Source organism: Thunnus thynnus, chromosome 19 (genome assembly GCF_963924715.1).
Source record: "Thunnus thynnus chromosome 19, fThuThy2.1, whole genome shotgun sequence".
NCBI classification, from domain to species: domain Eukaryota; kingdom Metazoa; phylum Chordata; class Actinopteri; order Scombriformes; family Scombridae; genus Thunnus; species Thunnus thynnus.
In genome coordinates this window covers 7,159,462-7,182,564 of record NC_089535.1, presented here as the reverse complement: position 1 = coordinate 7,182,564, position 23,103 = coordinate 7,159,462, and the positions used below count along the sequence as shown (strand labels likewise).

The window sequence follows — 23,103 nt, the reverse complement described above, 5'->3', positions numbered from 1 at the left end:
GAAAAAGGAACTCGAAGATTGAAGCAGATAGAGCGAAGCGCCTTGCAGTTCATATTAGGGCTCCGTTTTTTTATTTTATACAGAAATGAAGAATTGATATGAAAGTGAAATTCTTCAGCTTCACCTTTTTTAAAGCACTATTTTTTTTTCACATTGATGCGCAACAAAGATAACGTGCCTTTGTTTCATCAAAGACGGAAAATAATAGTTTTTAAAGTGCATTTCATCCTCACAAATGTAGTTTTCTCCAATTTTCAACCATTTAAGGAAGTAATATAGTATATTTAAGTGCGTTGAGCAGGCAGCTCCATAAAGTTTGAGAGTATATTGTCTAATATCAGTGAAGCTCAACGACCTTGTTTGTATATGACGATAACCGAGTCGATGGCCGCTAACGGTTAAATGTAAACCCAAGCGTTCTGACTCCTCCATGTTTACTGTTCTCTGTGTGTATAATTGCTCTTTTATCTCCCCAACAGCCAGTCTGAGCGAGCATTCTTCCAAACGTCGGAGATAAAAGTGTGAATAACTGGTCGTTACTCTACATGCTCTCACAAGGTTCAGTCTACATGCAGCGTCTTGTTTAAGGAAATATTTGATGCCGTCACGCTATCTTCGCTTTTCTCGTCTGAGGCTTATCAGCATGTTTTTCCTGTAACTTCACCAGTACGTCGCATTTCATTATTAATGCAAAAGTGACATGTCAAAAAATAATCCCCCCAAAAAATCACAGTATTTAAATGTTAAATATGTCTCGAGTGCATTTCTAAAGCATTTTTTTGTGTGGGTTTTAAAACCAGTAATGGTTTTATCATATATTTGCACAATAGACCACACTATATGTGGAACATGTGGGCTGAAGTAGTTGACTTTCTGCGTATGTAAGATAGACATTTTGAAAGAGACTACTGGAGAGGAAGAGAGCAGGCTATACAAAGGAGACAGTTGCAGAGAGAGAGAGAGAGAGAGAGAGTACTGTGCATAGCTGGAGATTGAGATAATGTAGCTCTCCTTCTCTGGGCCTCTTTAGTACTCAGGCTGACATCTGCTGTATTGAACACTCTTTCTGTCAGTGTTGTTGATTTTTCTCTGTTAATCACTTCTCCCTTTACATTCGGCATGGCAACTTCGGTTTTGGTTTCAATTTCCTATACCTTTTTTTTTTTTTTTTTTTTTTTTTGGCCATAAAGGACAATAACAGGTTACTAAATCCATCCGAGTGGACGGCAGAAACGAACAAAGCAGAAGTTTTATAACATGATAATTTGCTCTGATGGTCGGTGGTTCTTCTGTAGAGCTAAAGGCAGCTGGGGCCAGGAATGTGTTGGCGCTTCTTTGGTGGAGGGGTGCGCACAGACTGCATGGTAGACTGATTTGTAGCTTTGTGATGAATCAGTATTGTGCTAAGTGCTGATTGCAGTAACTTGGTGCACAATGCGGCCGGACAATAAATGGTTGCACGCTGAATAGGACCCCGGCGATTGCTGTTTTACACTGTCATTGTTATCAGTGTACATCCTGCTGGCGCGAGGCTAATTTGACTAATTTAAGTGTATTTGGCTTAGTAGATTATTATTACTAGATCTAGAAGTTCTGCCGTGGTTAAAACCCCACGTCTGTCACATTTGTTTAGTTCGACGGATAAATATTTAGCATGTAATGTCGCCGGCGTCAGTCGGGGGTGGGGAGAGTTGCAGCGGAAAATCCACTGCCCCCATACGTCAGACTCAAGCTGGATTTAAATATATTTTTGGCTCGTCATTGTTTACAACGTTGCACCATATCTACAGAGGAGAATGTCATCATTTTCCTTATCATCAAAGTTTCCGAAACACATGTGAAATTTTATGTCAGGTTCCTTATTGGTTGTGTGTCAGTGTTAGCAACTTTCCCATACTCCCTCCCTCTTTTATAAGCCTAGCAACAGCATGTAAAAAGACAAAATTTACCTTTATTTTATGTGTTGGGGTCATGTTGCTCAGCCAAATGCAGGAAGTTGCTGCAACAAGGGCCAACACTAAAGATTGTTTAATTGTTGATTACTCAACGCTTACTTTCTTGATGAATTGTTCATCTATAAAATGTCAGAAAACTGTGACAAATGGCCTTCATAGTATCCTGAAAACCGTTTCTTTTCTCCTCCCAGCTGTCCAAAACCCAAAGAGATTTAGGTAACCATCATTTAAGACAATGGAAAGGAGCAAATCCTCACAACGGAGAAACTGGATCCAGAGAATGTTTGACATTTTTGCTTTTCAATTAAGGAAAAATTACAGATTTCTTTTCTCTAATAAGTTTTTAATTGTTTCAGCAGAACTTTTGCACACCTGCAGATAGACGGCTGCGTCGGAGAGAAGACCGCGGGCCGTCAATAATCGAAACAAAGAACTCCCGCACGCCGTCTCCTGTGCTTGCAATTAGAGGAGATTTATTGGAAACAACGTTTCGGTACACAGACCTTCATCAGGTTATTTCCAAAATAACAACGTTTTGGTACACAGACCTTCATCAGGTTATTTTGGAAATAACCTGATGAAGGTCTGTGTACCGAAACGTTGTTCCCAATAAATCTCCCTTAATTACAAGCACAGAAGACAAATGTGCGGGAGTTCTTTGTTCGATAATTGTTTCAGCTCTGAAAGTCTCCCATCTCACGGGTTCATTATGGAAAAACCAACTTCAAAGAAAAATATGGTTTAAAAATATCCAAATGTTAATTCAGACCAACTTCTAACTTTGGTTAAAACCGAACGCTAAGCTGCTTCGACCGACTGTCACTTAGATCTTACTGTGTAAAGTGAGAAAATTGTGACTATAATAGAATAAAGAATATCAGAACTACGGCTCTCCAATTATAACTGATGCAGTCATGCCAGTTTTTAGAATATGCTGCGGTTCAGTGGTGTGACAGAGAGAGAGAGAGAGAGAGAGAGAGGGCTCAATAAAATCAACTTCTTCACTATACTGCATTATTGCATAAATCCAGTAAGACTGAAGAAGAATTGTGTGCATGAAGGCGTGCATACTGTAACTGTTTCATTACTTGATTGTGTTCAGAGTCTGAAGTCTGAATTGGCAAATCTTCTTTACTGGAGTCCGAGCATGTCTGCTAGCAGGATTAAGAGAGAGAGAGAGAGAGAGATAGAGAGAGACAGGCAGGCTGATAAACTTGAAGAAGTGGTGCAATAAGACAGAAGTGAGATTAGAGAGAAGCACCAAGTCAAGGGGAACAGAAAAGGTATTTCAAATATGTGATATATTAAGAGGGAGGGAGGGGAGGGAGGGAGGGAGACAAGGTGGACTGGCTAGTGTAGCTAGGTGCCGTGTAAGCCTCGTGCGGAGGTGTGGCATTACATAATACTGTGAACAAGATAGATCATAGGCTCCTTTTTAAAAGCCAGGGTTTTCCCTAGGTGTCTGCAGGGCTTAGGTGTTATGGTTGCAGCAGGGTGGGGGTAGTTAAGTTGAGGGGTGTTGGGTTCCTCCAACCAAGAATAAGGACTATTATCGTTGCAATATTTATTAAAAAAAGCACAGGTTGTAGTTTTTCACAGTACATTCAGACATTAGCAAGAAGTAGAGTGAAATAAATAAGCTTACAGATGAAGTAAGCCTGAAGTTATCCTTCATATTTTTGTGAGTGCTTGCACTGTGTGCCATTAAAAAAGGTAATAGTCATAAAATAACATTGGTGAAACAATGCTGCAAGTGAAGGGGTTTGAACTGCTCGTCCTCCCATGGCGAGGGTGAGGCCGTTACCCGAGCTGTAAGGATGGGTGTCGCTTAGATTTTAATCTTTATCTTATCTATACTCTTATGGGTTCTCTATCATTACTAAAGAATTGTTTTACTGTATTATAGAACAGGATTAGAATTGATTTATATCTTTAAATATAACTAAATATTGTTTCTAGAGCAGCAACGGTAATGTTTAACTCAGAAAGTCACTATATACTGTAAACTCAATATCTCACTGGAAGAAATTTAAATTTTGGTGAAATAAATAAGATTACTGAGTGAAGTTTAGAAAGAATCAAGAACGCAGACATCAGTCAGTATCAGTCCTTCGTCCCTCTGCTGCTGATGTGATTCACTGCCTGCAGGTACCGCTGGTAGAAGGAGGACGGGCCGGTTTGACTCAGTTAAGTTTACGAGAATTTGCCAACTTTTAAGATTTGTGGCAACTAAGCTAAACAGGCTACATACAGACAGCTTTTGTTTTAGCTTGTTTGTAACAATTCGCTATTAGCTTAACTAGCGCGGTGTGGTTGTGCAAAAAGTATCAGGAAACTGCAGGCAAAGTAGATGAATGAATGCACTTTCCTGCATGTTTATGCCTGTTGAAGAGGCGGTTTGATAAATTACTTTTATTAGCTTTTTACTCGGAAAGCTTTTATTGCACTTACAGTAACGATTGGAGTTGTCATTAACAGGAATACAACATTATCTTCACTTCACCTGGCCGCTCTGAATGTGTGTGTGCATGCATGTGTGTGCGTTTGTGAGGAGGAGCTGAGCCCCGCCCTCGGTGAAACACAGACAGCAGAGGACAGAAGCAGCGGGACCAGAAATGACAGCAAAAACGCGGCAGAGACTGTGAAAAAACGCTGAGGCGCTGCATCTCAGTCTTTATAATGGCAGGGAAAACCCTGAAAGCTTCAGTTATTTTCAACCAAGTACTTATTTTCCTAGTTTTGGCCAAAATACTCATCAGTTATGTTCAAAAATAGGCTCAATTACTTCACTTTAAAGTGTCCCTGCTTCTGATACCTCTGTGTGCATGGTTGCTAGGCCAAGGAAACTCAAAGAGCAGTTATAGCACACCCTTTCAGCAGAGCTAAAACTCACATTGCAGTTACTCCTCTCCAAAAACAAAACCCAACTGTAGTCATATCTCTAGAAGTGCCTTATCATGATGACATCTCTTTGGTACAACTTCAAAGTGTTCATGCATAACTCATCAGAGCTCTAATGTGCAAAATCATTTTTGTTTTTAGGATGTTTGTTTCACAGGATTTTACAAGATTTATTTTGCAGTTTTCACTGATGGTTATGATTTTTAATACCTTGGACGTCTCGCTAAAGTGGATTCACTGCTCTGTTTATTTGTGCTGACACACAGTTCAGTTAGGGCATGCAGTTTATCAGGGCATGTGTAAATTATTATTTTCTTTATTGATCACTGTTCTTTTTTATTCAATTAATCGTTCTGTCTAAAAATATCACAAAACGGTGAATAATTATAACAGCTTAAGGAGATGTTTTATGCAACCAACAGTCCAAAACCCAAATATACTAAGTTTACAATGATATGAAATACAGAAAAGCTGCACCACCACCAAAAAAATATATACTTGAACGACTTATAACTATTAGTTTTGGGCACTTGGGAAATATTGGACCCTGCAAAACCTTTCCTACATATTCTTTTTAATTTAGTGAATCCAAGGTAAATTCAGTATGTCACCACTGCATCAGAGTAGCAATTAAGACTATAATATACTTAATTTTCAGGTAATTTGAACTTTGACAACAGGATATAAGCCTGTGTTACTGCAGTGTGACTGAAACTGTGTGGAAAGGAGATATTTCAGGAAACTTGGGCTGTTTGTAGAGATGTGACCCTATGAATTAAGAGGGATATCAGACTTGACAAAGTGACAAAAGCTGAGAAAATAAGGTGCAGGTTGAAAATAGGTGATATCATCCTTCAGTATGTTTTATTCTAAATACACACATCTGTCAGTCTTTACTCAGGGATCCAAGCTGACAGACAATATTTCTATTAGGGCTTTAGATTTGTGCCTCAGCCACTTGTCTCTCTAAAGATTTTCATTTTAATTTAATGTAAAGAGGCTGTAACATATGTGGGAGTGCTGCTGTGCAAAGGGAACACACATGTACAGAAACATGCTAAATAATCTTCAAGTAATAATTACTTATATACTTATTTTACCATATATGTTTTGGTATGTGAAGTGAGTACTTATTTGCATAAAAATTGCACTCAAGGACATTGTGGTAATTTGAATTACGTTTGGAGATTCACTGATGGGCTGCTCTTCATAGGGTTAATTGTCAAGCTGTAGCAACAGGCTCCTCATTGGCTGTTGCTTAGCTTTTGCACTGCATATTCCTCCCTGCAGGAGGAGACATTGCCTGCCCTTTTTCACTCCTAAGGTTTGAAGCTGTATTAATCATTTGGTTATAGTGCAAGCATGTGAAAGTATGTTTCTCTTGCAAATGTATTAATGAAAATGCTCTGCTTTTTTTGTATGCTTTTAATGCTGAATGTCTGAATAATGCTTTAGTGTATCAACTGCACCCTGTCTCATAAAAGATACTGCAGAAACTATCCACTTTTTTTAATTTTGCATTACTATTCATACTTGCTGCTCTACAATGTGCTCTCGTGTGGTGTGGTGTGATGTTCTTTCCGTGGGTTATCAATCTTTACTGGCGTGCCTCGGCTAGACCTTTCTTCAATCAAGAAGAAATGGTATAACCTGAAAATGCTGGTTACTTGAGTAGGCCCTCTAAATTTATCCAAAGTGTGTGCTATCTTTAGTGTGTCCGTGGTGCCCCAGCCCTGTCCCGCCCGCAGTCTGCAGTTCATACGGCTCAGACATATCGTTTGAGCCGGGGAGATTGTCCCCCACACCACAGCAGCACCAGTGGCAGCTGCGTCGACTTCCTCAACCTGCGGTTGACTAACTGACTACTGACTGGCTGAGGCCTTTTGGGATATCATGAGAAGGTCTGCCAAACATGCAGGCGTGTAGAGACATGTTCAAGGGGCCCCTGTCTCCTTACTCTCCTGTACCAAGTTGCCACAGAAACCAGGGAGAAAATTTGAACAGTCTCATGATGTGTGTAGCCCCTCAGCTGTTCTAAACAGAGCAAGGCAATGGTAATACATTGTGTTAGCAGTGTAGCAACTCTGAATACTACTACAAGGAGGACTATGTAATATGTTTCTGGAACTGATTACATTGGTTGTTGGAGATATTGTAATTTTGCTCATAATGAAGGTGTTTCTGATGTTAACGTCCCTCTGGAGACAACTGGAGTTTTAGCTGCCTTTAGATACTCCAATGAGGTTTGCACAAAATTCGCAAGCAGTTACAGAATATGTGGTAAAATCAGCTGTGAGCCTTTTCACACCTGAATGTCTGAACCAAGGTTTATGTTTTTGTTACATTGTATACATATGATCCGGTTAGTTTTGGTTTCACATTGCAATTATGTGAGCACACTATAGAACTTTACATGACGTACCTACGTCCCGTCGTCATCACCTACGTGTGCTGTGTCTCTCTATAATTGACATTGATTGGTTTGTAGTCAGGCGTGCGTCTGATATTGGCGTGTCGTCAATTCTGCAGGTAGCCTTGTATCGCCATTTGAATTATTGGAGAAAAATGAATGAGCAGATTAATTTTGTTGCAACTATATTATATTATAACACTATATATACTAATATAATAACAGTTTCTTGATCTTCAGGTGGCATTGCTCTCCCGACCTCTCATACCGTCTCTCTCTCATCCTTTCCAAAAATACCTGAAAAGCGTCAGCATTTCTATGAATTTTTGCTAGATGACTTTTTATAACATCGTTGGACCATATTTCAATTAAAAACTTGGTCTCCGCTTCCCACCATGTGCTACCGCGGCTCAATTTTCCTTTTAAAGGTTCTGACGATAGCCTGCCAGAACTTTCTGTAATTGGTCCAAAAGTCTGAAGCATCCAAAAAACATCTTCACACTAGAAACAAACTGAACCATGGTTCAGTTTGGTCTGGATCTTTTCGTCAAACCGAAGTTTGGCTGTTTGGTCCGGTCCGAGGAAGGTTTCATACATGTGATTTTGGTTCAGATCAAACTGAAAAATCCAAAAGTCTGGACCAAACGAGGTAGGTTTGAAAGGGCCCTATAACTTCATGCAATGAATGCTACAGAATGTTATCTGCTGTTATCTAAAAGTTGGCCACAGTGAGAGCTAGCACGCATCATTACCAAACCTTAAATGAACATTGCAAATCCTTATGCATTTTTTATTTATTTATTTATTTTGTATGTATGTTTCCATGGTCATAGGAGTAGCGGGTAACCTTCTATCGCCATTTGAATTAATGGAGAAAAATAAATGAACAGATTGATTTCGTTGCCAATATATTATATTATTATATTATATATATACAAAAGTTTCTTGATCTTCAGGTGGCATTGCTCTCCCGACCTCTCATACCGTCTCTCTCTCATCCTTTCCAAAAATACCTGAAAAGCGTCAGCATTTCTATGAATTTTTGCTAGATGACTTTTTATAACATCGTTGGACCATATTTCAATTAAAAACTTGGTCTCCGCTTCCCACCATGTGCTACCGCGGCTCAATTTTCCTTTTAAAGGTTCTGACGATAGCCTGCCAGAACTTTCTGTAATTGGTCCAAAAGTCTGAAGCATCCAAAAAACATCTTCACACTAGAAACAAACTGAACCATGGTTCAGTTTGGTCTGGATCTTTTCGTCAAACCGAAGTTTGGCTGTTCGGTCCGGTCCGAGGAAGGTTTCATACATGTAATTTTGGTTCAGATCAAACTGAAAAATCCAAAAGTCTGGACCAAACGAGGTAGGTTTGAAAGGGCCCTATAACTTCATGCAATAAATGCTACAGAATGTTATCTGCTGTTATCTAAAAGTTGGCCATAGTGAGAGCTAGCACGCATCATTACCAAACCTTTAATGAACATTGCAAATCCTTATGCATTTTTTATTTATTTATTTATTTTGTATGTATGTTTCCATGGTCATAGGAGTAGCGGGTAACCTTCTATCGCCATTCGAATTAATGGAGAAAAATAAATGAACAGATTAATTTCGTTGCCAATATATTATATTATTATATTATATATATACAAAAGTTTCTTGATCTTCAGGTGGCATTGCTCTCCTGACCTCTCCTACCCTCTCTCTCTCATCCTCTCCAAAAATACCTGGAAAGCGCCGGCGTCTAAGTTTTTTCCAGTTCACTTTTTATAACATCATCGGGCCATATTTCAATTAAAAATCTGGTCTCTTCTTCTCACCATGTGCTACCGCGGCTCAATTTTCCTTTTAAAGGTTCTAGCGATAGCCTGCCAGAACTTTCTGTAATTGGTCCAAAAGTCTGAACCATCCAAAAAATATTTTCACCCTAGAAACAAACAGAACCATGGTTCAGTTTTGTCTGGACCAAGACCACATCTTTTTGTTGAACCAAGGTTTGGTTGTTTCGTCCAGTCCGGGGAAGGTTCAACACCTGTAATTTTGGTTCGGATCAAACTGAAAAGTCCGAAAGTCTGGACCAAACGAGGTAGGTTTGAAAGGGCCCTATAACTTCATGCAATAAATGCTACAGAATATTATCTGCTGTTATCTAAAAGTTGGCCACAGTGAAAGCTAGCACGCATCATTACCAAACCTTAAATGAACATTGCAAATCCTTATACTTTTTTTTTTTTTTTGTATGTATGTTTCCATGGTCATAGGAGTAGCGAGTAACCTTCTATCGCCGTTTGAATTAATGGAGAAAAATGAATAAACAAATTCATTGCATTGCCACTATATTATTTATATTATATATATATACTACAGTTTCTTGATCTTCAGGTGGCATTGCTCTCCTGACCTCTCCTACCCTCTCTCTCTCATCCTCTCCAAAAATACCTGGAAAGCGCCGGCGTCTAAGTTTTTTCCAGTTGACTTTTCATAACATTGTCGGACCATATTTCAATTAAAAACTTGGTCTCCTCTTCTCAACATGTGCTACCACGGCTCATTTTTCCATTTTACGGTTCTGATGATAGCCTGCCAGAACTTCCTGTAATTGGTCCAAAAGTCTGAACCATCCAAAAAAAATATTTCACACTAGAAACAAACCGAACCATGGTTCTGTTTTGTCTGGACCAAGACCACATCCTTTCGTCGAACCAAGGTTCGGTTGTTTGGTCGGTCCGGAGAAGGTTTAACACCTGTAATTTTGGTTCAGATCAAATTGAAAAATCTGAAAGTCTGGACCAAACAAAGTGGGTTTTAAAGGGCCCTATAACTTCATGCAATAAATGCTACAGAATTTTATCTGCGGTAATCTAAACGTTAGCTACAGTAAGAGCTAGCATGCATCATTACCAAACCTTAAATGAACATTGCAAATCCTTCTACATTTTCTTATTTTTGTTTTTGTTTTTTTGTATGTATGTTTCCATGGTCATAGGCTATGGCCATGTTGATTGTTTGATCTCATGCCGAGACATCTTCGAAATCAATGATAGCTTGAAACATGTCTGCCATATTTTGTCCGCTACTTGATACAATCCATTGGTGCCGAAACTATCACATCGTTGACAGTACCGAGAAGCAACTCTATCTCCAGGCTGACCTGTGTCACTCATAGGCCAGCCATGGATAGAGTAATAAACACAAAGTGCTGGATCACTTTGAAGATCACCAAACCTTTGAAGAAACACAAGACAGTGGCTTTGAAGTCTGTATATTATGTGTTGTTGAATATGTTGCGTGGTGTTTTAAAAGTGTCCATTAGTTACAAGACATCTCAAAAACATCTCGCAATAAAGACTTAGACGCATAGTTTGTCAAAAATGTTTAATAAAACCAGCCTACCTAATTTTTATGGATATGAACAGTGGTTGAGGGTGGGTCAGTTGGGGGTTTAAATATAACTTCAGGTTGTGAATTGAGTTTCTCAGAAAAAGGTTGGCTGTAGAATGGCAGCCGTGTTAGATATCTTGTCTGGGAGAAAGGTTACACTTCCAAGGTGTGCAATGGCAGCACTGCGTGTCTCGATCTCTATATAGGGAAACTTTGGTGTTCCATCTCAGAGTTCACGGCTTCTGAGAAAACCCCCCTCCCACTTTGCAGTTCCAATAATGTCTTCCAGATGACCAGTTGTCTTACATGGAGTTTTGTGTGTTCTGTGGTTAGAAGGACTTTGGTAATCTAGTTTCTTCACACGCAACATGCCAGGCTGTGCGCTGCGCTGGCCAAAGAGGATGTGGATTTGGATAAAGTGGTTCATTATTTGCCTAATTGAACACTCTTTGGGGGAAGCGGGTAGCTCCTTGGTAATGAGTAGCACGCATGCATCAGTGGAGACCAGTAGTTGCCCGTTTAATGCCTGATTCAAAAAATGTAATAATTTTTAAGGTAGAAAGAAAGAAAAATATGGTTGCGAGAAAGGGTTCCATTCAGTTTCTCAGCATTTTGAAACTGCAGACTCAGTGTTGAACAGTTGAGCCATTCAGGAAAGTGCTCTTTCAAAATACGCCTTTGCAAATCCAAATAAAATCCTTGCCAACCCCTCAATCCTTTCATGTCCACACCTGGGTGCAAAGTTCTAAAGGAAAAATAAGGAAAAAAGCTCAGACCTGGCTTACCTCATATCACAGGGTATTTGCTTAATTCCTTGGTCCACCAAACCCTAACTTTAGTGCTCAGCACCTCCTGTTCTTGAATCAGTCTGTTGTAAATACTCACCTTTTTACTTTTGATGGCAGTCCTTTGGTCTCGTACCTGCTTCCTTTTTGAAGTACTGAGCAGTTTTGTAAGTCGTGCACTTAATCAACCTTTGCTGCCTCAGATGAATTGCAGCCCTCACCATTTAATGTCACATAAACATTCATCACAACTTCTGGAAACTGACAGAGGGGATTAGATTTATGTGACTACCAGACCGTTTCATTTCTGTATGGGTCACATTTACTTTCTATTTTTGCTTAAAATCTGTTCCATTAATTTGCTGATTTGACATAGAATTGTATACAAAATAAACCCATTCATTGTTACCATCCTCTTCAGAAAGAAATAAGCCAAGTTAAATCTCCATAGAGCCATTTTGTTTCCAAAACAGCCTGAAGGATGAGACGATATATTCTCTTGGCCATGATTATGTTGCCCTTTTCTCTATATTTAACAGCCATTCAAACAAAGCTCTTCTGTGCTTTCATATTGTGGCAGATATTAATGTATGAGAGAATGGGCGTGGAGTCGAGAGCAGTATTTCTTTCTTTGCATTGCCTGTGTTTTTATTGGGACGCTAGAATGAAATTTACCATAAAGACTACTTATTCTGTCAGCATCATTTGCAACCAACAAAGGAACACTTTAACATATACTCTGAAAATCATTCAGCCTGGTATTATAACTGCTATTTAGAGCTGAAACGATTAGTTGATCGAAAGAAAAATAACAATAGTAATAATAACTTTATTTGTATAGCACCTTTCATACAAAAAAATGCAGCTCAAAGTGCTTAATCTTTTTAACTCATTTTTCAAAACTAAAAAAAAGAAACATTGCATAGTTCCAGCTTCTCAACCATAAGTATTTACTGCTTTTCTTTGTCTTATTTATTTTAAGGTTTTGAAGTATTGGTTGGCAAAACAAGCAATTTGATGACATCACCTTGGGCTTTAGGAAATTGTGATTTTTCAAAATGTTCTTTCAAAGAATAAACAACTAACCAATTAATCAAGAACACAATAGGATGATTTATCAGTAATGACAGTAATTGTTAGTTATTAATAGCTGCTTTGAAAAGAACATCTTTGATGTACCAATACCCAGTGTAGGCTTGGATTAATACACTTTCACACTACTCTCCAGAGTCTGCATCATTGCTGCATCATTTCCTCACTGTGTGTTGACAATATCAGTATTTGATTTACACTCATGATGTGATTCACCAGCAGTTTCATCTCAATACATCTGAGACATTTTCTCAGTTTAATTAGATTTTCAATCCACTCACGCAGGGTAGGTTGGTAATGAATTTCCAGTAGGTTATCCATACAAACATATTCATCATGTGTCAGAAGCAGGATCACATTAATCCAATCAAGAAGTAGTGGGAAGCCAGTTTTACTCATCAAAATCACCTTGGCTGACAAGCTGTTTTAATCTCTTCCAGGCTTCTGTCTGCTGGACTTGACGGAGCAGTTTTCCCTTCCAGAGACATCTCCGCCCATGCTAGCCAGACTGCTGGAAGCTATTGAGAAGAAAGGTGAGCTTGACCAGGAAAACGTCAAGTTTACTTCACATTTACTGTGCTTATGTAACCTGTTAAACAGAAGCACATGCATTGCCTGGTATTAGTTTTGGTATTTGTTAACTTGTGTTTCACTGATTGTTTGTAGGTCTGGATAACCCCACATTATATCGGACATTTACTGCTGGTGGTGGACTTGAAGTCAGACAATATTTTGATTGTGGTAAGCAGATTTTTTTTTTATCACTCTTTTATCAGCTCATATGAAACTTGTAAGTTTCCAATAGTTGAGTGCAAGGAAAGTTGGGGGAGACAGAAAAGAGGAAATGTCAGATAGATGCGGCTAAAAATGGTGCAAGTGGTGATAATGAAGAGAGCTAAATATGTTAGGTGACCAAAAAAGTTTTCTGCACATGCATATATAGTCTGTTAAAAAGATAAGAAAGGTCTATTTTGCATCCATGGTTGCATCTACAAATGCATGATATAGTCTTGCAGATAATACATACTCCTACAATTACTCATCTCTCTGTACAGAAATGAGTTTTTGTATTCAAGTGTGTGTCTGTGTTGCTCTGCACTTCTTCAGATCCTCCCTCAGCAGACTTGGATCAATTGGAACTTCCGATCCTGTGTGATGGTCTGCGTAGGTACCTGCAGGATCTTCCCCAGCCCATCATCCCCACTGCAATATATGCTCAAATGGTCCACACTGCCAAAGGTGAGAGCAGACAACTCTGGCACAATTTCAGTGATCATTTGTTTGCTGTACGGTTCGTCTAAAACAGAAGTGCTGACGTAATGTACCCGTGCAGCACTATTGAACATTCGGTACTTTAAACACAATACCACAAGATCTCGTCAGTACCCCTTTGACCTATTTTAAATTCACAGTGTATGTAACCAGAGTTTTTTTGTCACATTCTCTGAACTTAGTTTCTGTCTTGTTGCATGCACAGACAAAAGCCTCACACCGCACATCGTTCTGTAGAGTTGCATTCTCTTGCTGTCACATGGCCAGAAACAGGATATCTGTGGTTAATAGGAACTAAAACAAGCCTGAAAGTTTATCTCTAGCATCTCTAAGCAACCAATCACCTGCCAGTGTACCTTACGCTCATTGTCAACCACACAATCTCTATGCGGTTTTCAAACTGAACTGCACATGACATTTTTCCATCTCCTCATTGTGTTAAGAAACATCTTTCACTTTGTTGCACCTCTTCGACTCCGTTTTTTTTCCCACATCTTTCTTACTGACCCTTTGGTTGCTCTCATGTGTTTCAACAGAGGTGGTGAATCCTGAAGAATGTGCCCAGCTGCTACGTCGCATTGCCAGCAACCCGAGCCTGCCTTCACAATACTGGCTAACCCTCCACTGTCTGCTAAGGCATTTCGCTAGGGTGTGCCAAAACGGCTCTAAGAACTTGCTCTCTGCCAGAGCGCTGGGCGAGATCTTTAGCCCTGTGTTTTTCAGACAACAGGCCAGCAGGTGGGTGTCAGGGCAGCACAGTGTGCCCCGGGATCATGCTTTGCTGCTACATAGTCTGATCTGTCAAAGATAGATACTCAGGCAGCAGACAGACAAGTGTGCAAGCTCAGTCATGCAATACTGAGACACACAGACGCTCAAACATGCACACTTGCAGACACTCATATTCAGGCAAGCACACACACACACACACACACACTGTCAGCCCATAGTGTGTCATGCACTCATAGGTTTTAGCTGTACACGGATATAGGTTGGAGCTTTTCTACTTACCAGCTGTGCTGCGCAATTAAAGTAGTTAAGCCTGAATTACCATCAGATTGAAACCAGCACAGAGTAACCAGAGCAGCAGAGGCTGTCACCTGGGCTGTAAAACACAGACTTTATTAACTTGCATTTTTCCTCTCCCGCCCCCCCCCCCAACAGTTGTGAACCCAGCTTGGACGCTCACATCAAGATCATTGAGGTTCTGGTGACCAGTGAATGGAGTGAAAGTCAGGCAGCTCCAGGTAGTTACCTCATTTTTGCTTGATTTTCCTTCACTGTCCACAAAGTTATTATATGCTGTTGGTCTGTTTAGTGTTGCTGCTCAACAATGCACCATAGTAAACATTATTTGTTTAAGAAAATGCACGCATGACTGTTTTGCATTGCATTGCTGCTGTTTGGGGACTCTTGCTCGTGTCTTCTGCAGGGTCTAAATTGCTGCAGAATATGTTCTAAACACCCTCAGACCTGAACTATTTATAGCTTGTAGAAAGGTGTTGATGCTTGCAACTGCTGCAGTTGTATGGGGACCACAGAACACACTGACGTTACAGGGCTCATTAATACAGTTTAATCATCAATCGGTGAAAGGTTCACTGTGCAGTCATTTCTAGCTCTGACGCATTTCCTGATGATCTTTGTTGCAGAAAAGTGAAACAGGTGCCGTTTCTAAACCGTCTCTAAAGCTTTAGCTGCATGAGATGTCAGTTTTCTGCTTTTTAATTACCATGTTGTACATAAATAATACATTCTGTTTTTATAGGGGATTAATTGAAAAGTTACCAAAACTGAAATTACGACTCAATAATCGACCTAATTTCAGTCATGTCAGTATATTCAGTTACTAAATTCAGAGTTTGCTGTGTGGATTCATTTCGTAAGTTTAGTTGGCTCCACTTCGACGTTTTTAAGCAATGTAATTAACTATGCAACTGTATTTCAACTGTAGAAATGCAGTTGGGGCAGGTGCAGATGAGATAGAACTAGTACACAAAAAAAGGTGTAATGTGAGCACACTTTGGCTTCAGTCCACACGATACAGAGCAAGCTAAATGTAAATACTGTTGGAAAATAGCAGGGTAGTAGTGTATTTGGAAGATGACAGGTGTGCAGGAGAGAGAGACAGACAGAGAGATAATGATGATGATGATGAAGCTGCAGGACGGGCAGGTGCGCAGCTGTCGTAGTGGAGTGAGGTTAAAAGTAACACTTGACTTGTTCAGTGTGAGTTACGGTTTCTCAGAAATAAATGCTAGAGCTCCTCGAGAGCAAAGCAAGTTTTGTTTACCAGCAGCTGAGTATAGTGACTGGGGCTCCAAAGTTAGCTACAACTTCTCCCCTGTGCTTCCCAACAACAGTCTGGAGGCTGACGCAGGTCATTTCAGACGCAGCAGTCTATCAGACGAGCATTTGATTTAAATAACGTCACTTCACTCTCTAAAAACGTCTCAGTAGCTGTGGTTACATGCACACTTTTTTTTCCCACTCTGATTGAAGTCATTTAGATTGAAGATTCTGAGTCAACTGTTAACATGGGATGTGATCTAATACGTTCTGGTGTTAAAATGTGCAGACACATTTAATCGAACAGCTGTGAGACGCACAAAAGTGGGCAATATGTCAAAATGTTCCTACCAGCCACGGACAGTCACAACAACTGAGGGGGGGGGGTCAAGCCAGTCCACCTTAAGTGAACTGGTCAGTTTAAGCTAACCCATTGTCACTAACTTCTGGGCTTCAGTTTAACCAGCAGGTGACTGTAGACACACTGCACTGCTACGTTCCCAGCTGCTAACTTCATACTGTCTGTCACACACACACACGCTCTCTCTCCCTCTACTGTCACTTACTGTTACCCACACGTGGGCTAAACATGTGCAGATTTGAATGTATATATTCCAAACCGTGAGGAACGATCAGATTAAGCGTTTGCATGGTTATTAGGCGCTAATATTTTCCTACTGAATGGATTATCAAAGGTTTACATCAACCCTCTCAAACCGAAAATTCCCTCCCTCCAGGCCAATCTCTTCTGATTGGGGTGGGAAAATTTTTATTCTGACGGGGCTGTTATTCCGATTATTAGTGGAATATTAGGGTCGATGTAAACGTAGCCACCTATGGAACAGTGAGATAATAGAAGCTGTGAGCAATACGTGCTCTAGTGAATACATTAAATATTACTACAGTTTTCCGTGCAGTACAAAGTATTAATTAGTTAATCTGCTAGAAACTGAAAACTGAAACCAAACCGTTATCTGTTCGTGATTACTGTTTAATTTCCATCTAGCATAAGGTCATGTGGGTATGAAGATTGAAAATGAAACCTTTAGATAAAAATCTTGCTTGACATTCTGGCTTTCCTCTCTTATTATCTGGTAATATGTCAAACACAGACTTGTTGGTTTAGTGGTGGTCTCCATATAGAGGTTGCCAGTCTGGTGGCGTACGAGTGCAGTGCATTGCGTGGCACAGTTATGTTTTTACAGCGCTAGTTAAAAGCCCTGTCGTTGGCTGGCTCAGAGGCCCCAGGGCTGGCTGTGGCTGTTTAAACATTTTATTACCTGTTAGGGCTATTTATAATGTTCCTATGCATGGGCCACTCTCAGTTGTCAGTAATTTGCACCTGCGGGAGCACTTTGGCAGAGGGATGGATGGATGGAAGGAAGTAAGGGCGGGCATGGCGGGCAAGACCCAAACCCTGAAACTCTTTTAAATCCTCCTCCTCCTCCTCCTCAACACACACATAACATAAACACATGACCCTGTCAAACATATGACAAAGTTCAGGTGCGTGCCAAACTGGTTTCACTCACCTGTGACGTACAGATAACAGGGTCACAAGAACAGAGAGAGGAAGAATAGCCTACTTTGTAAACATGTACATTATGTACATGTGTTTCTGAGAATGACCCGTGTGTGTGTGTGTGTGTGTGTGTGTGTGTGTGTGTGTCTGTGTGTCTGTGTGTGTGTGTGTGTGCGGGTGTCTGCATGCCTCCTCCCAGTTACTGCGTGCCTATTTTAAGTAAGCGACAAAAGGCCCACTTAGATTTGGTTGGCTGGAAAGTCGGCCTGCTCCACAGAGCACTTCTTGTTAACTGAGGACTGCTTCCAGTTTCTAGGGCCACTCTCTCCCCCTCACCTCCCCCCTCCTCCCCTCCCCTCCCCTCCTCGGTCCTCCCTCCGCCTGGATCTCCACATGTCCTGCCTGCCTCAAAGTGCCCAGCTCAGCAAATATTTGAAACTTTGCAAGTTAATCATAAGACTGAACACCCCCTGCCTCCTCCTTTACAAACAGAGAAAAGAGAGAAAGAGGGAGTGACCAAAGAGACGGAGAGAGAGATAGAGAGAGAGAGAGAGAGAGAGAGACACGCACACACACGCAGCTGGCACGAGTGGCTGCTTTCAGAACAGGCAGCACTGACACCAGAGCAGCTAATCATTAACTATCTGCCTTCACGCTAGCGAGCAGGCTTCAGCCTCCCGCGGCTCAGGAAGAGAGAGCGAGCGAGCGAGCGAGCGAGCGAGAGAGAGAGAGAGAGAGAGAGAGAGAGAGAGAGAGCGAGCTAGAGAGAGCGAGAGAGAGCGAGACTCAGCCCTATACCACAGTTAAAGCAGGAACTGAACAGTCAGTCAGCTAGACAGTCGCATGTTGCACCTGCCTCATGCCGAGCGGATTACCTGGATTTCATTAAGAACCACATAAAGCCGTAACCTTTTGCGAATTAAACAAAACCACATCCAGCTTCTGAGTGGCCTAAACTATGAAATGGAGCTTTACTGGAGGACTTGAAAGTAACTCTGTTGGATTTAATTTACCTTTTGGGAATAAAAAAGAAGCTACAAAGAAGAGTTTGTTGAGTCACCAAAACATGCACAACTTGCAACGTAAGTTTGATGCTCTGTCTTTTGGTTTTTTTTTTTCATTTATTTTAATTATCATACAAAAGTGGAACAGTGTGCTTCTACTGCTTCTTACTTCAGGCTATAACGAACTGGGCCACATGGGATAGAATAAGACACAAAAATACCACAGCTTAAGTAAAAAGACCAGAACAAGAATAATAGGTTTTTGTTTTCTTTAAACCTCCTTGTCAGCGAACAGTTTTGCCCGGGGCTTGCTGCTCATGCTGTATAGTTATGAGCTATTCTTACAGGTTGCATATATACAGTAAGTTGGCATTGCTGTGAGGCATGCTGATAATACTCAAGAGTTCAATGTAGAGTTCAGTTTAGACTTAGTATTCAAAGAGACCTTAAACATTCCCAACAGGTTGTGTGCGGCCAACAGCGGAGAACGGCAAGCGATTTTAATACATCGCTTTTAAAAACGTATACATACATTTTTAAAAAGTGTTTTGAATGCCGTCATTAATTTTCACACGCAGGTGTATCCTTAAGATCTTAAAAGAGGGGGCGGGTTAGCAGGTTTGCTTATTTAGGTCACAGACTTTTTCTTTCTCTCTTGACATTTTTCAGAAACGCTGATTTAGTAGTTGATATTATCTGTTTTGTTACTTTAAGTTGAGCATATAGATTTACAACAACTGCTCCACAGTCAAACCTAGAAGGATAACAGCGGCTGCGTTCCTCTTGAATCATTACATCTTACCAAGAACTAGGTCTATTTTAATATCACTCAGGAAATCAAGGGAGCTATCTCCGTCAGGCTGAGTGTCACGCTGTGGGATTACAGGCGTATTTTGGAGCTCTGGGTGCCTCTGACTGGGCCAAGCATTATAATTTAGCTGTGTACGTGCTGCTGCAGCAGAGCTGGCTTTGTCTGAGTGCCAGCAGTGGGACGGACTAAACCTCCGCACGACACACGCAGTGAGGAGGGGCTGAGCAACCTGCAGGAGAGCAAGCGGCAAAGCTCGACAGAGAGAGAGGGAGAGAGTGAGAGGATGACAGAGGAAAAGCATGGAGCAGGCTGCAGGTCCTTTCTTTCCCTCTGCTAGTGGAGAGATGCTGCACATTTGCTTTCACGGATGGATGCGCGCTAGCACGTAATGCCGGATTCTGCCGAGAGAATTATGAGGTATTTTAGTTTCCTGTTTGTTAGATGCAGTTTTGCGAAGAATTGAAGCGGGGAGGTAAAAGGCTTTCAGAATGACCTCATCGCTTCTCAGGAAATGAAAGATGCAGGAGTGGCTGGTGACAGACCCCCTTGTGTGATTGGCTGTGGCAAGTGATGTAACACGTTACTGAGCAGGTTGCCCTTAATGGCTTTTTAAATGGGTGTTTAGTTGGTGATATAAAAAGCTATTTTTTGTGCATTTTTTTGAGGGCGATTATTGCGCTCAGTCATATATGCAAGCTGTTTCTTTGTAGTAATGTGTGTGTGTGTGTGTGTGTGAAGCTGTTAGAAGACTGGATTGTACACATGACCGGTTTAAAGAATTAGAAATTTCTAGTAATCTAGAGATGAAGTGTTAAGGGGTTGGAAGGCAGATGTTCTGAGAAGAGCAGCGGAAACCATGTGCTGTGAATGAACCTATAGGCAACACTTTTGCACAGATTGTTAACCTCCTGCATTTTGTGCCATGTCACAATTGTAGCCGTCTGGCAACAGAGCTCTCAGTCTCAACGAGCTCTGTCCATTGCAGCAGAAAGGGTGCTAATGCAGAGGGAGTGAACAAAGGCAGTGCAGATTTGTGGGTTAAAAATAGCCTGCTACCTTAGCTCTGCTGCTGCTGCTGCTGCTGCTAGCTTCTCTGTGAAACTGTCAGCCAGTGAACAGACACTGCAGGTTTTAGATCTTTTTTCAGATGCACAGCAGGTAAAATGTTCAGATGAGTCAGTCCTCACCACATGAAAATCACCACTACAATGCGAATCTTAGTGTCAGAAATATGCAATGCTGCCTTAAAGCTGAAACTAGGAAATGAGATTTAATGTTCTGATTGTAAATATGAAGTTAATGCTTATTATCTTAAACAGAATCTGTGCTATTCAACATCAGAGCTGCATATTTTTTGGTGGCAAAGCCTTGTATGGTGAGCTGGGTGTTTTGCATTAGGTTTCACAGTCTGTCTCCTATTTTATTAAAAAATGTGCTGTTTGTACTTTTAATCTTTCCTGATGAAAGAAACACATAATCCTGTGGTGGATATTATTTATTCTGCACGAGAATGTAAGTCATCATCCCTGTATCTGCAGCCTGGAATATTAATAGACGGCTCTTTTTTTTCTTGAATGAAATTCATTCTCCCTGACTCACGCTTCATTTCTCCTCCCACTGCCTCGCCGTTACCGCCTCGCTGCTGGAGAGGGGCAGCGTTTTTTTTTTTTTCCCTTTCCCAGCCCTGTTTAATCAATGGAAAAGGGATGAGTGAGAGAGCCAGAGCGTGTATGGAGGAGAGAGAGAGAGAAATGGCAATATGGTGGATGCCAGATTTGGTATCCAGTTGCATTTTCTGCAGCGTTAAAGCAGGATAAAGGGACGGTTTACATGCAGCAAGACTCCCTTTCCATGTATCATAACTAGCCAGAAAATCAAGTGTATAATTCAAGCTCAGAGCCAGTTTAATGTAAATGTGAGCACACACACACACACAGGCTCCGATCACAGTTATTTACATTCTGTATTCCTCCTCGCAGCTCTACCTCCAAAGCCACCCAAGCCCACATCTGTGAGTAACAACGGTATGAACAACAGCATGGCTCTACAAGACGCTGAATGGTACTGGGGAGACATCTCAAGGGAGGAGGTCAATGAAAAACTGAGGGACACTGCGGACGGTACGTTTTTGGTGCGAGACGCCTCTACAAAAATGCACGGCGACTACACCCTGACTCTGAGGTGAGCTCTTTCTCCTTTTCAGTTTCAATTAACTTCCTCTTTTTGACAGTCTTTTGTTTATTTATAGCAGTTAGGTTAACTGGTTTTGTTGCTTTTTTTTTTTTTTTTTTGGTCTACAGGAAAGGAGGAAACAACAAACTCATTAAGATATTCCACCGGGATGGGAAGTACGGCTTCTCAGACCCTCTGACCTTCAGCTCCGTCGTTGAGCTCATCAACCACTATCGCAACGAGTCACTGGCTCAGTACAACCCCAAGCTAGACGTCAAACTGCTGTACCCGGTCTCCAAACACCAGCAGGTAAGACGTTAGCTCAGGCTAATGTAGCATGTTTAGAAATGCTCATATTGAAGCAATTTAACCGCAACTGTTTCTGATCTTCTTTTCAGGATCAGGTGGTGAAAGAAGACAACATCGAAGCGGTGGGGAGGAAACTCTGTGAGTACCACCAGCAGTACCAGGAGAAGAACAAAGAGTACGACCGTCTGTATGAAGAATACACCAGAACATCACAAGTGAGTATGACAGCATGGCAGTGAAAGTCAAACCATGACACTACTATATTTGTACAGCATACACTAATACTGTGTCTCTGCTTTCAGGAAATCCAAATGAAAAGGACAGCTATTGAGGCTTTTAATGAAACTATAAAGATCTTTGAGGAGCAATGCCAAACACAAGAGCGGTACAGCAAAGAGTATATCGAGAAGTTCAGAAGAGAAGGCAACGACAAGGAGATCCAGAGGTAAGAATATACCTCACTTAACCATATCGCTTGAAGATAAATAAGATGTTTTTGTTCAAAACTCATCTGAAGTAATTCCTTCGTTGTTGTTTTCAGGATTATGGGCAACTACGAGAAGTTGAAATCCAGGATAAGTGAAATCGTAGACAGCAAGCGTCGACTGGAGGAAGATCTGAAGAAACAAGCGGCAGACTACAGAGAGATCGACAAGAGGATGAACAGCATCAAGCCTGACCTCATCCAGCTCCGCAAGACCAGAGACCAGTATCTCATGTAAGTGTCAGCGCTCAAACAGTGAAACAATGTTTCTGAAATGAAACACTTCCCTCTGAGAGGAACATCAAAGTGGATCCGCCCCGGTTTCTAATGTCCACGTGTTTCCTCTCTCGTTCAGGTGGTTGACTCAGAAGGGAGTCAGACAGAAGAAACTCAACGAGTGGCTGGGAATCAAGAACGAGAACACAGAAGAGTAAGTTTCCATTTCCATTTCTTTAAGCAAATTAACCAACACGTTCAACACAGGATGCAGCTTACATTGTCATCTTCTTTCTCTAGTCAATATTCTATGGTGGACGATGATGAAGATCTTCCTCATCACGATGAACGGTCCTGGAAGTTGGGCAACATCAACCGACTACAGGCGGAGGCTCTCCTCCAGGGCAAGAGAGACGGAACATTCCTGGTTCGAGACAGCAGCAAAGCAGGATGCTACGCCTGCAGCGTTGTGTATGTATCCGTTTTGTTTTCAATCAG

General features: G+C 41.1%; 1 protein-coding gene across 4 annotated transcripts in view; it reads left to right on the top strand.

The window, feature by feature from the left end:
* The window catches only part of pik3r1 (phosphoinositide-3-kinase, regulatory subunit 1 (alpha)), a 31,162-nt gene that overhangs the window by 4,952 nt on the left and 3,107 nt on the right, over positions 1 to 23,103 (top strand). For 2 of the 4 annotated variants that reach the window (XM_067575071.1, XM_067575070.1), the window contains exons 3-14: positions 12,967 to 13,059; positions 13,193 to 13,267; positions 13,634 to 13,765; positions 14,335 to 14,536; positions 14,963 to 15,045; positions 21,404 to 21,605; positions 21,725 to 21,905; positions 21,995 to 22,120; positions 22,208 to 22,350; positions 22,447 to 22,623; positions 22,745 to 22,819; positions 22,906 to 23,076. In XM_067575071.1, coding sequence (XP_067431172.1) covers positions 12,967 to 13,059; positions 13,193 to 13,267; positions 13,634 to 13,765; positions 14,335 to 14,536; positions 14,963 to 15,045; positions 21,404 to 21,605; positions 21,725 to 21,905; positions 21,995 to 22,120; positions 22,208 to 22,350; positions 22,447 to 22,623; positions 22,745 to 22,819; positions 22,906 to 23,076 — 1,660 coding nt within the window. Of the gene's footprint in view, positions 1 to 12,966; positions 13,060 to 13,192; positions 13,268 to 13,633; positions 13,766 to 14,334; positions 14,537 to 14,962; positions 15,046 to 18,172; positions 18,692 to 19,666; positions 19,842 to 21,403; positions 21,606 to 21,724; positions 21,906 to 21,994; positions 22,121 to 22,207; positions 22,351 to 22,446; positions 22,624 to 22,744; positions 22,820 to 22,905; positions 23,077 to 23,103 lie in introns of those variants that run through there. The other 2 variants (XM_067575072.1, XM_067575073.1) reach the window with 2 other exon arrangements.